We start from the raw sequence: 11,639 nt of genomic DNA, 5'->3' as shown, positions 1-11,639 counted from the left end.
TTGGTGAACTTGTCGACTGCTACAAGTAGGTGAGCAAAGCCGCCTGGGCCCTTTTTGAGGGGCCCCACCATGTCAAGGCCCCAGACCACAAATGGGTTTGCCGAGCGTAGAACTAGCATCCTTCACACCTGTGGATGACCTCCTCTGCATCTCGTAGCACGGTGGGCCAGTAAAAACCTTGGCGAAAGGCTTTTCCGACCAGCGACCTTGGGGCCACATGATGTCTGCAAATCCTGGCATGGACCTCGAGGAGGAGCTGCTTCCCCTGGTTGGTGGGGACACACTTCATGAGCACTCCTGACGGACTCTGTTTATAGAGCTTGTCACTGAGCACGACGAAGGCCTTGGCGCGTCGAGCAATCTGTCGAGCTTCAGTCCTTTCACGCAGGAGAACCTCCTCGAGGAGGTAGGCGAGTAGCGGCGCTCACCAGTCGGTTTGATCGAGTGCCAATACGGCGATGTTTGCAGGTGACGTCGTCATGGAGGTACTAGGATCGGAGCCCCCGAGCGCTGGCTGGGCATCGGGTGTGTCTGTATTGGACCTTCTAGGATGTGGGCGGACGGATCGTGGACGTCGTTGATGAAGACCCCGCTTGGGGATGGATCCCTTCTGGCAGCCAATTTCACAAGAAAATCGGCGGCATCGTTGTACCTTTGAGGGACGTGATGTAGCTCGATCCCTTGGAATTTGTCCTCGAGCTTGCGCACCTCTTGGCAGTATGCTACCATGAGGGGGCTTTTCTAGGAGGACTCTTTCATGACCAGATCAACAACTAGCTCCGAGTCACCACGAACGTAGAGTCACGTAGCACCGAGCTTGATGGCGATACGTAGTCCATTGATGAGGGCCTCATACTCTACGGCATTGTTTGAGGCTAAAAAGTGGAGGTTGATGGCGTAGCAGAGCCTACTCCTGTCCGGGGAGATCAGAACCACTCTAGCCCCTGAGCTGGGCGCCATTATGGACCCGTCGAAGTACATTGTCCAGTACTCGTGGGTGACGTCCGGGGTTGGTAGCTGTACCTCTGTCCATTCGGCGACAAAATCCAAGAGAGCCTGAGATTTAATGGCGGTACGGGGGATTTACCTCATGTCATGGCCCACGAGTTTGAGTGCCCACTTAGAGATCCATCCTGCGGTGTCGCGGTGGCGGATGATGTCCCCGAGTGGGTATGAAGTGACGACCGTGACTTCGTGGTCGGTGAAGTAGTGCAGGAGCTTCTGGGTCGCCATCAGCACGGTGTATAGGAGTTTCTGCACCTAGGGGTACCGGACCTTGGGGTCGGCGAGTACTTCGCCGATGAAGTATAGGGGCCGCTGGACCTTAAGTTGGTCTCCCGGATCCTCCCTTTTGACAACCAGCGTGGCGCTTACCACATGGTTGCTAGCCGTGATGTAGAGGAGAAGGGGTTCTCCTCGTTCGGGAGCGATGAGGATCAGGGCTGACGTCAGGGACGCTTTGAGGCTCTCCAGGGCCTGCTGGGCTTCCTCGGTGTAGACGAAAGTGTCTATCTTTTTGAGGAGCTTGTAGAGTGGCATCCCCCATTCGTTGAGCCAGGAGATGAATCGACTTAGGACAGCCAGACAGCCGGTGAACCTTTGCATGCCCTTGACGTTGCGTATGGGACCCATGTTGGAGATGGCTATGATTTTTTCGGGGTTGGCCTCGATGCCGCGCTCGGACACAATGTATCCTAGCAGCTTCCCCTTTGGAACCCCAAAGACACATTTTTCAAGATTCAGTCTGATGTTGAACCTTCGGAGGTCCATGAACGTTGTGGCCAAGTTTGCGATCAGGTCACAGGCTTGAGCTATTTTGACCACTATGTCATCAACATAGACAGCGATCGTTGGTCCTAGCCACTTGGTTTGGTCAGGCTGATCGAGCGAGTCGATTTGGTCAGCGAAGCATTACTGCATGCACCTTTGGTAAGTGGCGTCAGTGTTCTTCAAGCCGAATGGCATGGTTACGTAGCAATACGAACCATATGGGGTGATGAACGAGGTTGCGAGCTGATCAGACTCTTTCATCGTGATCCGATGATAGCCTGAGTAGGCATCCAGAAAGGAGATGATCTCGCAACCCGAGGTGGAGTCGACTATCTAGTCTATGCGTGGCAAAGGAAAGTGGTCCTTCGGACACGCTTTGTTGAGGCCAATATAGTCAATGCACATTCTCCACTTCCCGGTCTTCTTTTTAACAAGAACAGGATTGGCAAGCCAGTTGGAGTGGAATACCTCTCTAATGAATCCAGCTGCCAGGAGTTTGGCTATCTCTTCGCCTATGGCCTTGTGCCTCTCGTCGTCGAAGCGACGCAGGCGCTGCTTGGCGGGCTTTGAGCCCGGGATGATGCGCAGTGCGTGCTCCGTGACCCCCCATGGTATGCCCGACATGTCAGAAGGCTGCCATGTGAAGATGTCACTGTTGTTACGCAGGAAGTCGATGAGCTCGCGTTCCTATTTGGCTAGGAGCTGGGTCTCGATCCAAACCATCTTGGTTGGGTCGGTGGGGTCGATTCCCACCGCCTTGGTTTCCTCGAGCAGTCGGAAGGCCATCGAGGAGGTTGGTTTGTTGCAATCTGGGACTGCCAGGAGCGATGATTCCCCGAGTCGTTGGAGCTCGGACAAATTGACGACCATAGTGGTGAGCTCGTAGTGCTCACGGTCGCACATGAAGGTGTGCAGAAGGCGCTGCTCATGGTGATGACGCCGTTCGGTCCTGGCATCTTCAGCTTGAGGTAGGTGTAGTTGGGGATTGCCATGAATTTGGCGTAGCAAGGCTGCCCCAAGATGGCGTGGTAGGATCCTAGAAAGTCCACCACTTCGAAGGTGAGAACCTCCGAGCAAAAGTTGGCTCGGCTACCGAATGTGACGGGTAGGTAGATATACCTGAGCGGGTATGCCTGCGCTCCCAGGATCACTCCATGGAAGGGAGAGCCTACCAGGCGGAGCTTCGATCGGGGGATGCACATGGTGTCAAGGGTGTCGACGTAGAGGATGTTGAGGCCGCTGCCTCCGTCCATCAGCACCTTGGTGGGGCGCTTCTTGCGGACGATGGGATCGACGATGAGCGGGTAGCATCCCGGTCTCATGACGTGGGAGGGATGGTCCCTCTAATCGAAGGTTATCGGAAATTCCGACCAGCTGAGGAAGGAGGGGACGGCCGTCTCGGCGGCGCACGCCTCCTTATAGCATACCTTGTGCTGACGCTTAGACCAGATGACGTCGAATCTGCCGAAGATCATGATGCATTCATCGGCTGTAGGGAAACCGTCTCCGTCCTTGCCCGCCATGCCTCCTTTCTTGGCAGCCGCCTCTTTGCCGTCCCCTTCTTTCGGCCTGCTGGCCTATCGTAGGAAACATTTGAGGAGCTCATGGTCCTTGTAGAGGTGCTTGATGGGGTAGGCATGTAGGCATGGTTGGTGCATGGGCTATCCATGAGTTTATTGAAGTGGTCAGGCAGGCCCTGTTGGGGCTGCTTGCCCGTGCGGTCAGTTGCGGCAACCAACGCGGTGTTGTCCGGTCGGCGCCGGTCCTTTTTGTTCTTCTTACCCCTCTGTGTGGAGGGGCCCTCGTCTTGGTCCATGCGCTTGGCCTTGCCTTTGTCTCGACCTCCGTTGAAGACTGCTCCGACTGCTTCCTCGTTGGAGGCGTGGTTAGTGGCGACGTCGAGCAGGTCGCGGGTGGTACGAGGCTTCAGGCATCCAAGCTTGTGGATTAGGGACTCATGGGTCATCCCAGAGAGGAACGCACTGATGACGTCCGCGTCGACAACATCTGGGAGGGAGTTGCATCATTGAGAGAATCTACGGATGTAGACCCGTTGGGATTCACTGGGCTCCTGCTGGCAACTCTTGAGGTCCTAGGAGAGTTCACAGGGCGGACATACATCCCCTAGATATTCCCAATGAAGACCCTCTTGAGGTCCGCCCAATCATGGATGATGTCGTGTGGGAGGAATTCAAGCCATGCCCGAACATGTTCCCCCACACAGATGGGGAGATACTGAATGATGAAATAGTCATCATCCTCCCCTTTGTCTCTGTAGGCAAGCCAAAAATCTTCGAGCCAAATACCGGGGTTTGTCTCCCCGGTGTACTTGGTGATGTTTGTGGACGGTCGGAAGCGTTGTGAGAACGGCGCTCTCCAGATACACTGGTCAAAGGCCCATAGCCCTAGACCCTTAGGGCTGGGACTCCGGTCGTCCGGTCGGCGACCGTGCCTGGGGCGCGTTTCAACGCTCCCCTCGATGGTTCGGCCAAGATCCATGTCGCCTGCTCTTGCCGCCGCCCGGTGGACATCATCATCATGTCGGGCCTGATGCCGGTTGCTAACGATGCTGCGAGCGTCCTGGCGCGCATCGGGCCACTCGTGTACCGATGGTCGGTGCGGGGTAGGTGCTAGGTTAGATCATGGTGCGACTGCCGCCCCCCGAGCCGCCCCTGGTGGCTGTAGCGGTGAGCGGATGGAGAGATTCGGCTGGCGCGTCCCTATTCCCCTAGTGGGGAGAGAGGGCGCGTGCCGGAGTCACGATGCGGAGCTTTCCGCCTGTTGAACAGTGGCTGCATCTACTAGAACCCATAAGTTCCGGTAGACTACCCGCTCCTGGGGGTCGACAGGCTCAGGAACACCGCGCAGAAGCATTGCCGCAGCAGCGATGTTCTGGCCAGCCCAAGCGAACTGTGGGAGATCGTTCTCCTCGTTCATGATGTCGTGTTGGACTTGACGAGTGCGACCCCGGGCGCCACCCATCGGGCCATGCGCATGGGGCGCAACGTGCTGCACCAAATGCATCGGCGCAGGCGGCGGCTGGTTCTAGCGCCGTTGTCATAATTCCTCGGTGTGCGCTTGCGCAAACGTGAGGGCCCCTGCATGCAGGTCCAGAGGGGTGTGAGTCTGCGCAGATTCCACAACCACCGGCGGCTGTCCCAGAGTGTCCGCCATAGCGCACTCCCGGGACGGACATTTGCGAGGTGCCACGTCGCCGATGCTGGAGTCGTCGCTCTCACCCTCGTCATCCGGGAGTTTGTAGAGAGTGACAGGAGCGTAGCTCGCCATTCCCACAAATTTGGATGTGAGGGGGGATGGCGCCAGCATCCTTCGAAGCACCTGAGTGTATGCATCCATGGGGGGCGCGAGGCCGTAGGGGAACCAAACGTACGGTGTTCGTGGCGCGGGCAGTACGGTCCATCCGAATGATCGGTGGGAGATAGTAGATAAAGAGTAAATAACAATACGCATATTACTTACAGCGAGGTTTGAGCAGAGAGTTTGCTCGGAATGAAGCGCAGATGCCGCATCGTTGAAGTCGTGCGTTTCAGAGTCGATGGAGGGCGCCCCTCCGACGGGTGCCGGAATGAGTGCCTCCTCACGGAGGTGTAGTACGCCGAGCCGGTCGGCGATGAAGTCCAGGCTTCCGAAGAGGAAGGCCTGGGATGGCTCGAAGACGGGTGGAACCCACATCCCAACAGGTGGGAGCGCGGAAAACTCCGGTGAGCCGAAGTGAATCGAATCGCCAAAGCCCGCCATGGCGAGGGTGGTGGAAAAGTGGGCCATCCGATGACCAAAAAGTGTTGAACGTACAGCGTCTTCCCGACGAACGGCGCCAACTGTCGGTGCAGAAAGTGACCAACAAGTAAATATTTATAGTTTTGTCATACGTTGTGATCGGAGGTGGCCTAGCACTCAATGACACAGGGTTTATAGTGGTTCAGGCAACGTGCCCTACATCCAGTTTGAGTCGATCGGTGACTTTATTCCTGAGCCTAGGTGCTCGAAGTTTGCAGTGGGGTTACAAACGAGAAGGAGAAAGATGGGGTGCACGAGAGGTCCGGTCGGCTCCGGTCGGAAGGACCGAGAGCGACAGGAGCTCCTCTATGAGCTAAGTGTTTAAGCGTGTGCTTGAGGTCCGAACCTAACAGTTCTGTGGTTGTGAGCTAGTGAACTTAATCGATCTGGATTAACTTGTATGAACTTGAATCAACTTGAATGTTGGGAGAGAGCACATCCCCTTTTATAGATGAAGGGGATGGCCTTACAAGTGAGAGAGAGAGTTCGTGTGCTTCTAAGTCTTGTTGCCCACGCCAGCGGGTACAGGAGGATGGTAGGCGTCCACAACACTGTTGGATGTCGGTTGTATGTGGGAGGTTACGTCGTCTTGTTTTGGGTATGGCAGATGTCGGCACCTGCATATACTGTTGATGCTCAGAGACATGTGAGGAGTTTCACTATATTCACTCGGTACGGTAAATCCCGACGCCCACAACACTGTCGATGCCCAGAGGCACGTGGGGGCCTTACCGTATGGGAGTTAACGGCGCCCACAATACTATAGAGGAAAATGTCGACGCCTACTATACTGTTTGTGTTAGGGCGGTTGCAGAGTACTGTTCCTGCAGGTGACAGGGTATGGTCCCCGGTATCATGGTTTGACTTGAGCGACTTGCCTTGCTTTCTCCGTTTGTTCCCTGGTCCTTTTCGGGCGGGCGTCCCCGGTCGGTTGGTCCCAGTTGGCTCTGGTTGCACCAGTCGGAGAAGAGCAGTGAGTAGGGTCTTTGCATACCCCGGTCGGAGACGTGGGGTTGGAGTCGGAGAAAGTGCTTTGCCAGGCCTTTCGGTCGGAGAGACCGCCCGAAGGCGGCTGGAGACCGAAGTGAGCGCTCCGGTCAGAGAGGTGGCCCGAAGTCGACAAGCGGGCGCTGTTCCTCCTCGCCCAGACCTTCTGGTCGGTGACTGGACCGTCCTTCTGGCCTGTTGTTTTAGACTCTTAGATCGGCCCATGAGTTGCGCGCTGTCTGCTTGGGCCGAGCCTTTGCGGGGAAGCCGGTCTGCGAGGGACCCTGGATTTATGAACCCAACACTATCGTTGAGAAGCCAGCGTTTTAGACATTAGCCTGTTCGCTTGCTCGTATCTGGCTTATAAGTCATAGCTTATCAACCAACGAACAGTATTTTTCTCTCACACCAAACAGCCAACGGTACTTTCAGCCATGGCTTATAAGCTAAACCAGTCCAAACAAACAGGGCAAGGACACTTACTTCCTACTACATCTTGCATCAGCGTGCAGCCGTGTCGATAAGCCATCTCATCCTATTCGTTTCGTCGTAAACGATCGTGGATTATTTACTGCTGGTTGATTTGGTGTGAGAGAAAAATATTACACTAACTTATAATCCATGATCATATACGAGCGAGCGAACAGGCTTTCGGCTGTGCATAAGCGCCAACCAACCAACCACGGGCGGCACTGCCACAACCCAACTACCACTCCGGCTATAACTCCATAAAAGCAATGCGCAGCCGGCCGGCCGGGAGCAGCAGCCAGCCAGCCATGGAGACGGCCTCCTTCCTCTCGGTGGCGCTGGCCCTGGCGGCCCTCGTCCCCTTCTCGCTGCTCCTCCTGAACCGGCTCCTGTACGGCAACCTGTTCGACGTGCAGCCCGTGCGGTGCCGGTGCTACCAGGAGTGGGAGGGCCGGTACGGGCCCATCATGACGGTGTGGCTCGGCACCTCGCCCACGGTGGTGGTGTCCACGTTGGAGCTGGCCAAGTTGGTGCTCAAGACCCACGACCAGCAGCTCGCCGACCGCTGCCGAGACCGCTCCAGCGAGCGGTTCAGCCGCGGCGGACAGGACCTCATCTGGGCCGACTATGGCCCTCACTACATCAAGGTCCGCAAGCTCTGCAACCTCGAGCTCTTCACGCAGCGCCGCCTCAAGGCGCTCAGGCCCATCCGCGAGGACGAGGTCACCGCCATGGTGGAGTCCGTGTACAAGGCCGTCACCACGCCTCGTAATAAGCCCCGTTGGCTTCGCTGAAATTTGACTTACGCTGATGCTTACACTGATTCGTTGTTTGAGAAAAATACGAATCGTTTGATGCTGAATTAGTGCTGAAGAATGGGGGCGTAGACCACCAAGAAATTACTACCACTATTCTACTTGCTCTTCTTTACTCTTGCCTTTCTCTCAGCTGCTGGTAATTTAATTTCCAGCTGGATTGAAAGACAGCCAGCTGCTTATATAATGACTAATTAACACTATGTTTGCTTTGTGGAAACTGATTTTTCGAAATCTAGTTCATTTCTTAGAAAATAGAAATCTTAGTGTTTGCCTTACTACAACTCATTATTAAGCAGAGTGCGAACTTGTTTTTGTTTCTGCGGTAAAACTTTTGCTGTCGCTCCAGACAAAACTGAGATGTACCCCCCAGATATGAAAAGTAAACTGTTCTAGTTCTACCTACCCCCATCCCCATGTCTTCTCTTTAACTAAATAAATACTGAAATTGTATTATTACGAAATCATTTTTTGAAGTAATTTATTACGAAATCATTTATAAAGGTAAATATGTGGTATTGGTAGTTCTGATGCCTACCTATCATTCCCTATCAATATATGATTTGTCAAATCTAAAAGGTTTTGGTCAACAGTACAAGTTTTAAAGAGAATTATTTTTAATTACAAAGACTAAGGTCTTCTTTGATATGTTTTTTTGTTGAGGCTTCTCCACTGGTTTAATCAAAATCCCTGTGAAACATGTATACCAGCTTTTTTTAAGTCAAAACCAAACCCAAAAACAATGAAATCGAAGCCACACCCCCCCCCCCCCCCCCCCCCCCCCCTAGAAACTGAAGCTTTGCTTATTTTTCCTACTACACGCAGGCAATGAAGGGAAGCCGTTGGTGGTAAAGAACCACCTGTCGATGGTGGCCTTCAACAACATCACGCGGCTGGCCTTCGGGAAGCGGTTCGTGAACGCGGCCGGCGAGCTGGACGAGCAAGGGCGCGAGTTCAAGGCCATCGTTCACAACGGCATCAAGATCGGGGCGTCCCTCTCCATCGCACAGCACATCCCGTGGCTGCGGTGGCTGGCCCCGGTCGACGAGCAGGTCTTCAAAGCCCACGGCGACCGCCTCACCGTGAAGATCATGGAGGAGCACGCCAAGGCCCTCAAGCAGCGCGGCGCCCAGCAGCATTTCGTCGACGCGCTCTTCACTCTCAGGGACAAGTACGATCTCAGCGATGACACCGTCATAGGCCTCCTCTGGGTACGCAACTGCCTGGTGCCTGCCTGGCCCATCCATCTTTCTTCTGTGTTGATCTGTCATCTGTTTGTGTGCTTGATTATTCACTGACTGATGAGACCGGCCGATCGATCGACCGGCTTGCTGTGTGGGTTGTGTTGTCCAGGACATGATCACCGCCGGCAACGACACGACGGTGATCTCGGTGGAGTGGGCAATGGCGGAGCTGCTGAGGAACCCCAGGGTGCAGGAGAAGCTGCAGGAGGAGCTGGACCACGTCGTGGGCCGCGACCGGGTCCTGTCGGAGACGGACTTCCCGAACCTGCCTTACCTGCAGGCCGTCGTCAAGGAGTCCCTCCGCCTGCACCCGCCGACGCCGCTGATGCTCCCGCACAGGGCCAGCGCCAGCGTCAAGATCGCCGGCTACGACATCCCCAAGGGCGCCAACGTTGTCGTCAACGTGTGGGCGGTGGCACGCGACCCCGCGGTGTGGGACAACCCGCTCGAGTTCCGGCCGGAGCGGTTCCTCCAGGAGAACATCGACATCAAGGGCGCCGACTTCCGCGTGCTGCCGTTCGGCGCTGGCCGGCGGGTGTGCCCCGGCGCGCAGCTCGGGATCAACCTCGTGGCGTCCATGATCGGCCACATGCTGCACCACTTCAGGTGGACGCTGCCGGAGGGGACCCGGCCCGAGGACGTGAGCATGATGGAGTCTCCCGGGCTCGTCACCTTCATGGCCACGCCGCTGCAGGCCGTCGCCACGCCGCGCCTGGACAAGGAGGAGCTGTACAGGCGTGTCCCTTCTGAGATGTGAGCCGTCTACGTCCAGCGTCCTGGCATCTGCATTCCCCGGTTTTGGAAGCTGATGATGTCGCTGCAGATTTGATTTGTAAGCACCCACCGTTCTCTCTTTTCTGGTGCTGTGCGTGTACGAGTACTTTGTGTACTGCAGAACTTCCTCGATGGACATACACTTTGTCCCGGTAGTAATTTATAATTTCAGCATTGCAAACTACAATTATTACTAGTACGTCGCAGAAAACAGTGTAAAGCTTGAAATTGAGACCTCCCAGATATGCACCAGCCTCCTCGACATTACCATCTTGGCTCTGGGCCTTTGGCTGGTCCATATGCCAGAAGCTATGCAGAACAGAACGCTGAATAAGACCCCCTTTGGAAAATGTGGGGTTTTATTTTGATAAATTTTGATATTTCACGTTGAATGCATAAGTCTTGCGTCTTTTAACACACAATTCACACGGCTTTAGATACCTTGTGGCTGCGAATTGTTTTGATTCAAGGGATTCCGCTCCTTTTCTCTCCATTTCTATTTTCTTTAACTTATTCCCTTTTCTCATGCCATCTGACTAACTGAAAATGCTCTTGCACTAAGGCCAGTTTCACGAGAGTCATAGCATTAAATAAGTTGACATGCCATGCAATATATAAAGAGAAAGATGATAAAAGTTTTATAGGATGAAATGAGTGTTAGTTGATCTCCACCGATAGGCCCAACGGCCTATTGGGCCCTTGCCTCTGCGCCCTGATCGGGGGCGTCCAACCCTAACTGGTTGGTGGGCCCCTGTCGCACAGCACATATATATAGAGGAGTGGGGAACTGGGCTCAGCTCACGAGGTTCGAAAGAGCCGCCACACCCACCTACAGAAAACCCTAATCCGATCAAAGGTCGTGTTGCCAGCGACGGGATGTGCCCCGCCACCGCCGTCGTTCCCCTGCAGGTCTACACCGTACTGCCGTCTCGACACTGAGCCAGAGCTGCCCCTACACCTGCGTCTACGCTGCTGCTGTGCCACAACAGTGAAAGGCGAGAAGGGTCTTCCCCGAATCTACGGGTTACACACACAGAGGTACTAATCATTGATCCTAACAATGGTACCAGAGCTAGGTTGCCTCTATGTAACCCTAACCCTAACCGGGTAAAAGAAGAAAGAAAGAGAGACCGGGGTGGCGGACGTCACTGTCTACCGGTCACCACCGCCACTGCGTGGGGGGAAAAGAAAACAAGATCCATTCGGATCAGAGAAGAGATAGGACCCTCGGCTCACGAAGCCGAACCCTAACCCAAGAACAGAACAGATCCAATTCGGATCTAAGAAAAGAAAAGAGTTCCTTTCGGATCTGAACAGATAAAGGTGTAACGTCCCGCCTCTCCGAGGCCGGGCCCGCTTACATCTGACAGCTTCTCTAGGATATAGACTGCCCTCACAGACCAACACAGGTCTTTTCTGCGCACTTTGTCCTCACTCGTGCGCACCCGGGAAGAACTTCCCGGTCGGTCACCCATCGCTCCAGGCCAAGCACGCTTAACCTCGGAGTTATTTGCATATGGGCTTCCGGAAAAGAAGTTGCAACTTATTAGTATGAGTATCCTATTAATCCTGTTAAGCCCTGGGCCATGATGTTACAAAAGGTTCCCCAAGCCTAACCCTAACTGGGTGAAAGGAAGGGCTATCGGCACTTCAAGCCGAACCCTAAACCCGTAAAAGCCTTCAACGGGAAGAGAAACAGTAGAAGAAGAAGAAGAGTGGATTCGGATTTGGCCAAACCCTAAGACTAACCCTAATTTTAACCCCAATCCCAAATCGGGTTAAT

The 11,639-nt window shown here is 54.6% G+C and overlaps 1 protein-coding gene across 1 annotated transcript; it reads left to right on the top strand.

Moving 5' to 3' along the window:
• Positions 1–7,271: 7,271 nt before the first annotated feature.
• Positions 7,272–10,094, top strand: LOC136459241 (cytochrome P450 98A1-like). Its single transcript, XM_066459119.1, has 3 exons — positions 7,272–7,791; positions 8,664–9,049; positions 9,192–10,094. The coding sequence occupies exons 1-3, from the start codon at positions 7,293–7,295 to the stop codon at positions 9,837–9,839; spliced, it is 1,533 nt and encodes a 510-aa protein (XP_066315216.1). The 5' UTR covers positions 7,272–7,292; the 3' UTR covers positions 9,840–10,094.
• The last annotated feature ends 1,545 nt before the right edge of the window (positions 10,095–11,639 follow it).

Source organism: Miscanthus floridulus, chromosome 6 (genome assembly GCF_019320115.1).
Source record: "Miscanthus floridulus cultivar M001 chromosome 6, ASM1932011v1, whole genome shotgun sequence".
Taxonomy (NCBI): domain Eukaryota; kingdom Viridiplantae; phylum Streptophyta; class Magnoliopsida; order Poales; family Poaceae; genus Miscanthus; species Miscanthus floridulus.
This window is presented reverse-complemented; position numbering and strand designations above follow the sequence as displayed.

What these genes read in the sequence shown, in the direction of transcription:
- LOC136459241 (XM_066459119.1), top strand. Translation starts at nt 7,293, where the DNA reads ATGCGCAGCCGGCCGGCCGGGAGCAGCAGCCAGCCAGCCATGGAGACG. An exon ending in CAAGGCCGTCACCACGCCTC is followed by an intron (nt 7,792 to 8,663) that starts GTAATAAGCCCC and finishes TACTACACGCAG; the next exon opens with GCAATGAAGGGAAGCCGTTG. An exon ending in CCGTCATAGGCCTCCTCTGG is followed by an intron (nt 9,050 to 9,191) that starts GTACGCAACTGC and finishes TGTGTTGTCCAG; the next exon opens with GACATGATCACCGCCGGCAA.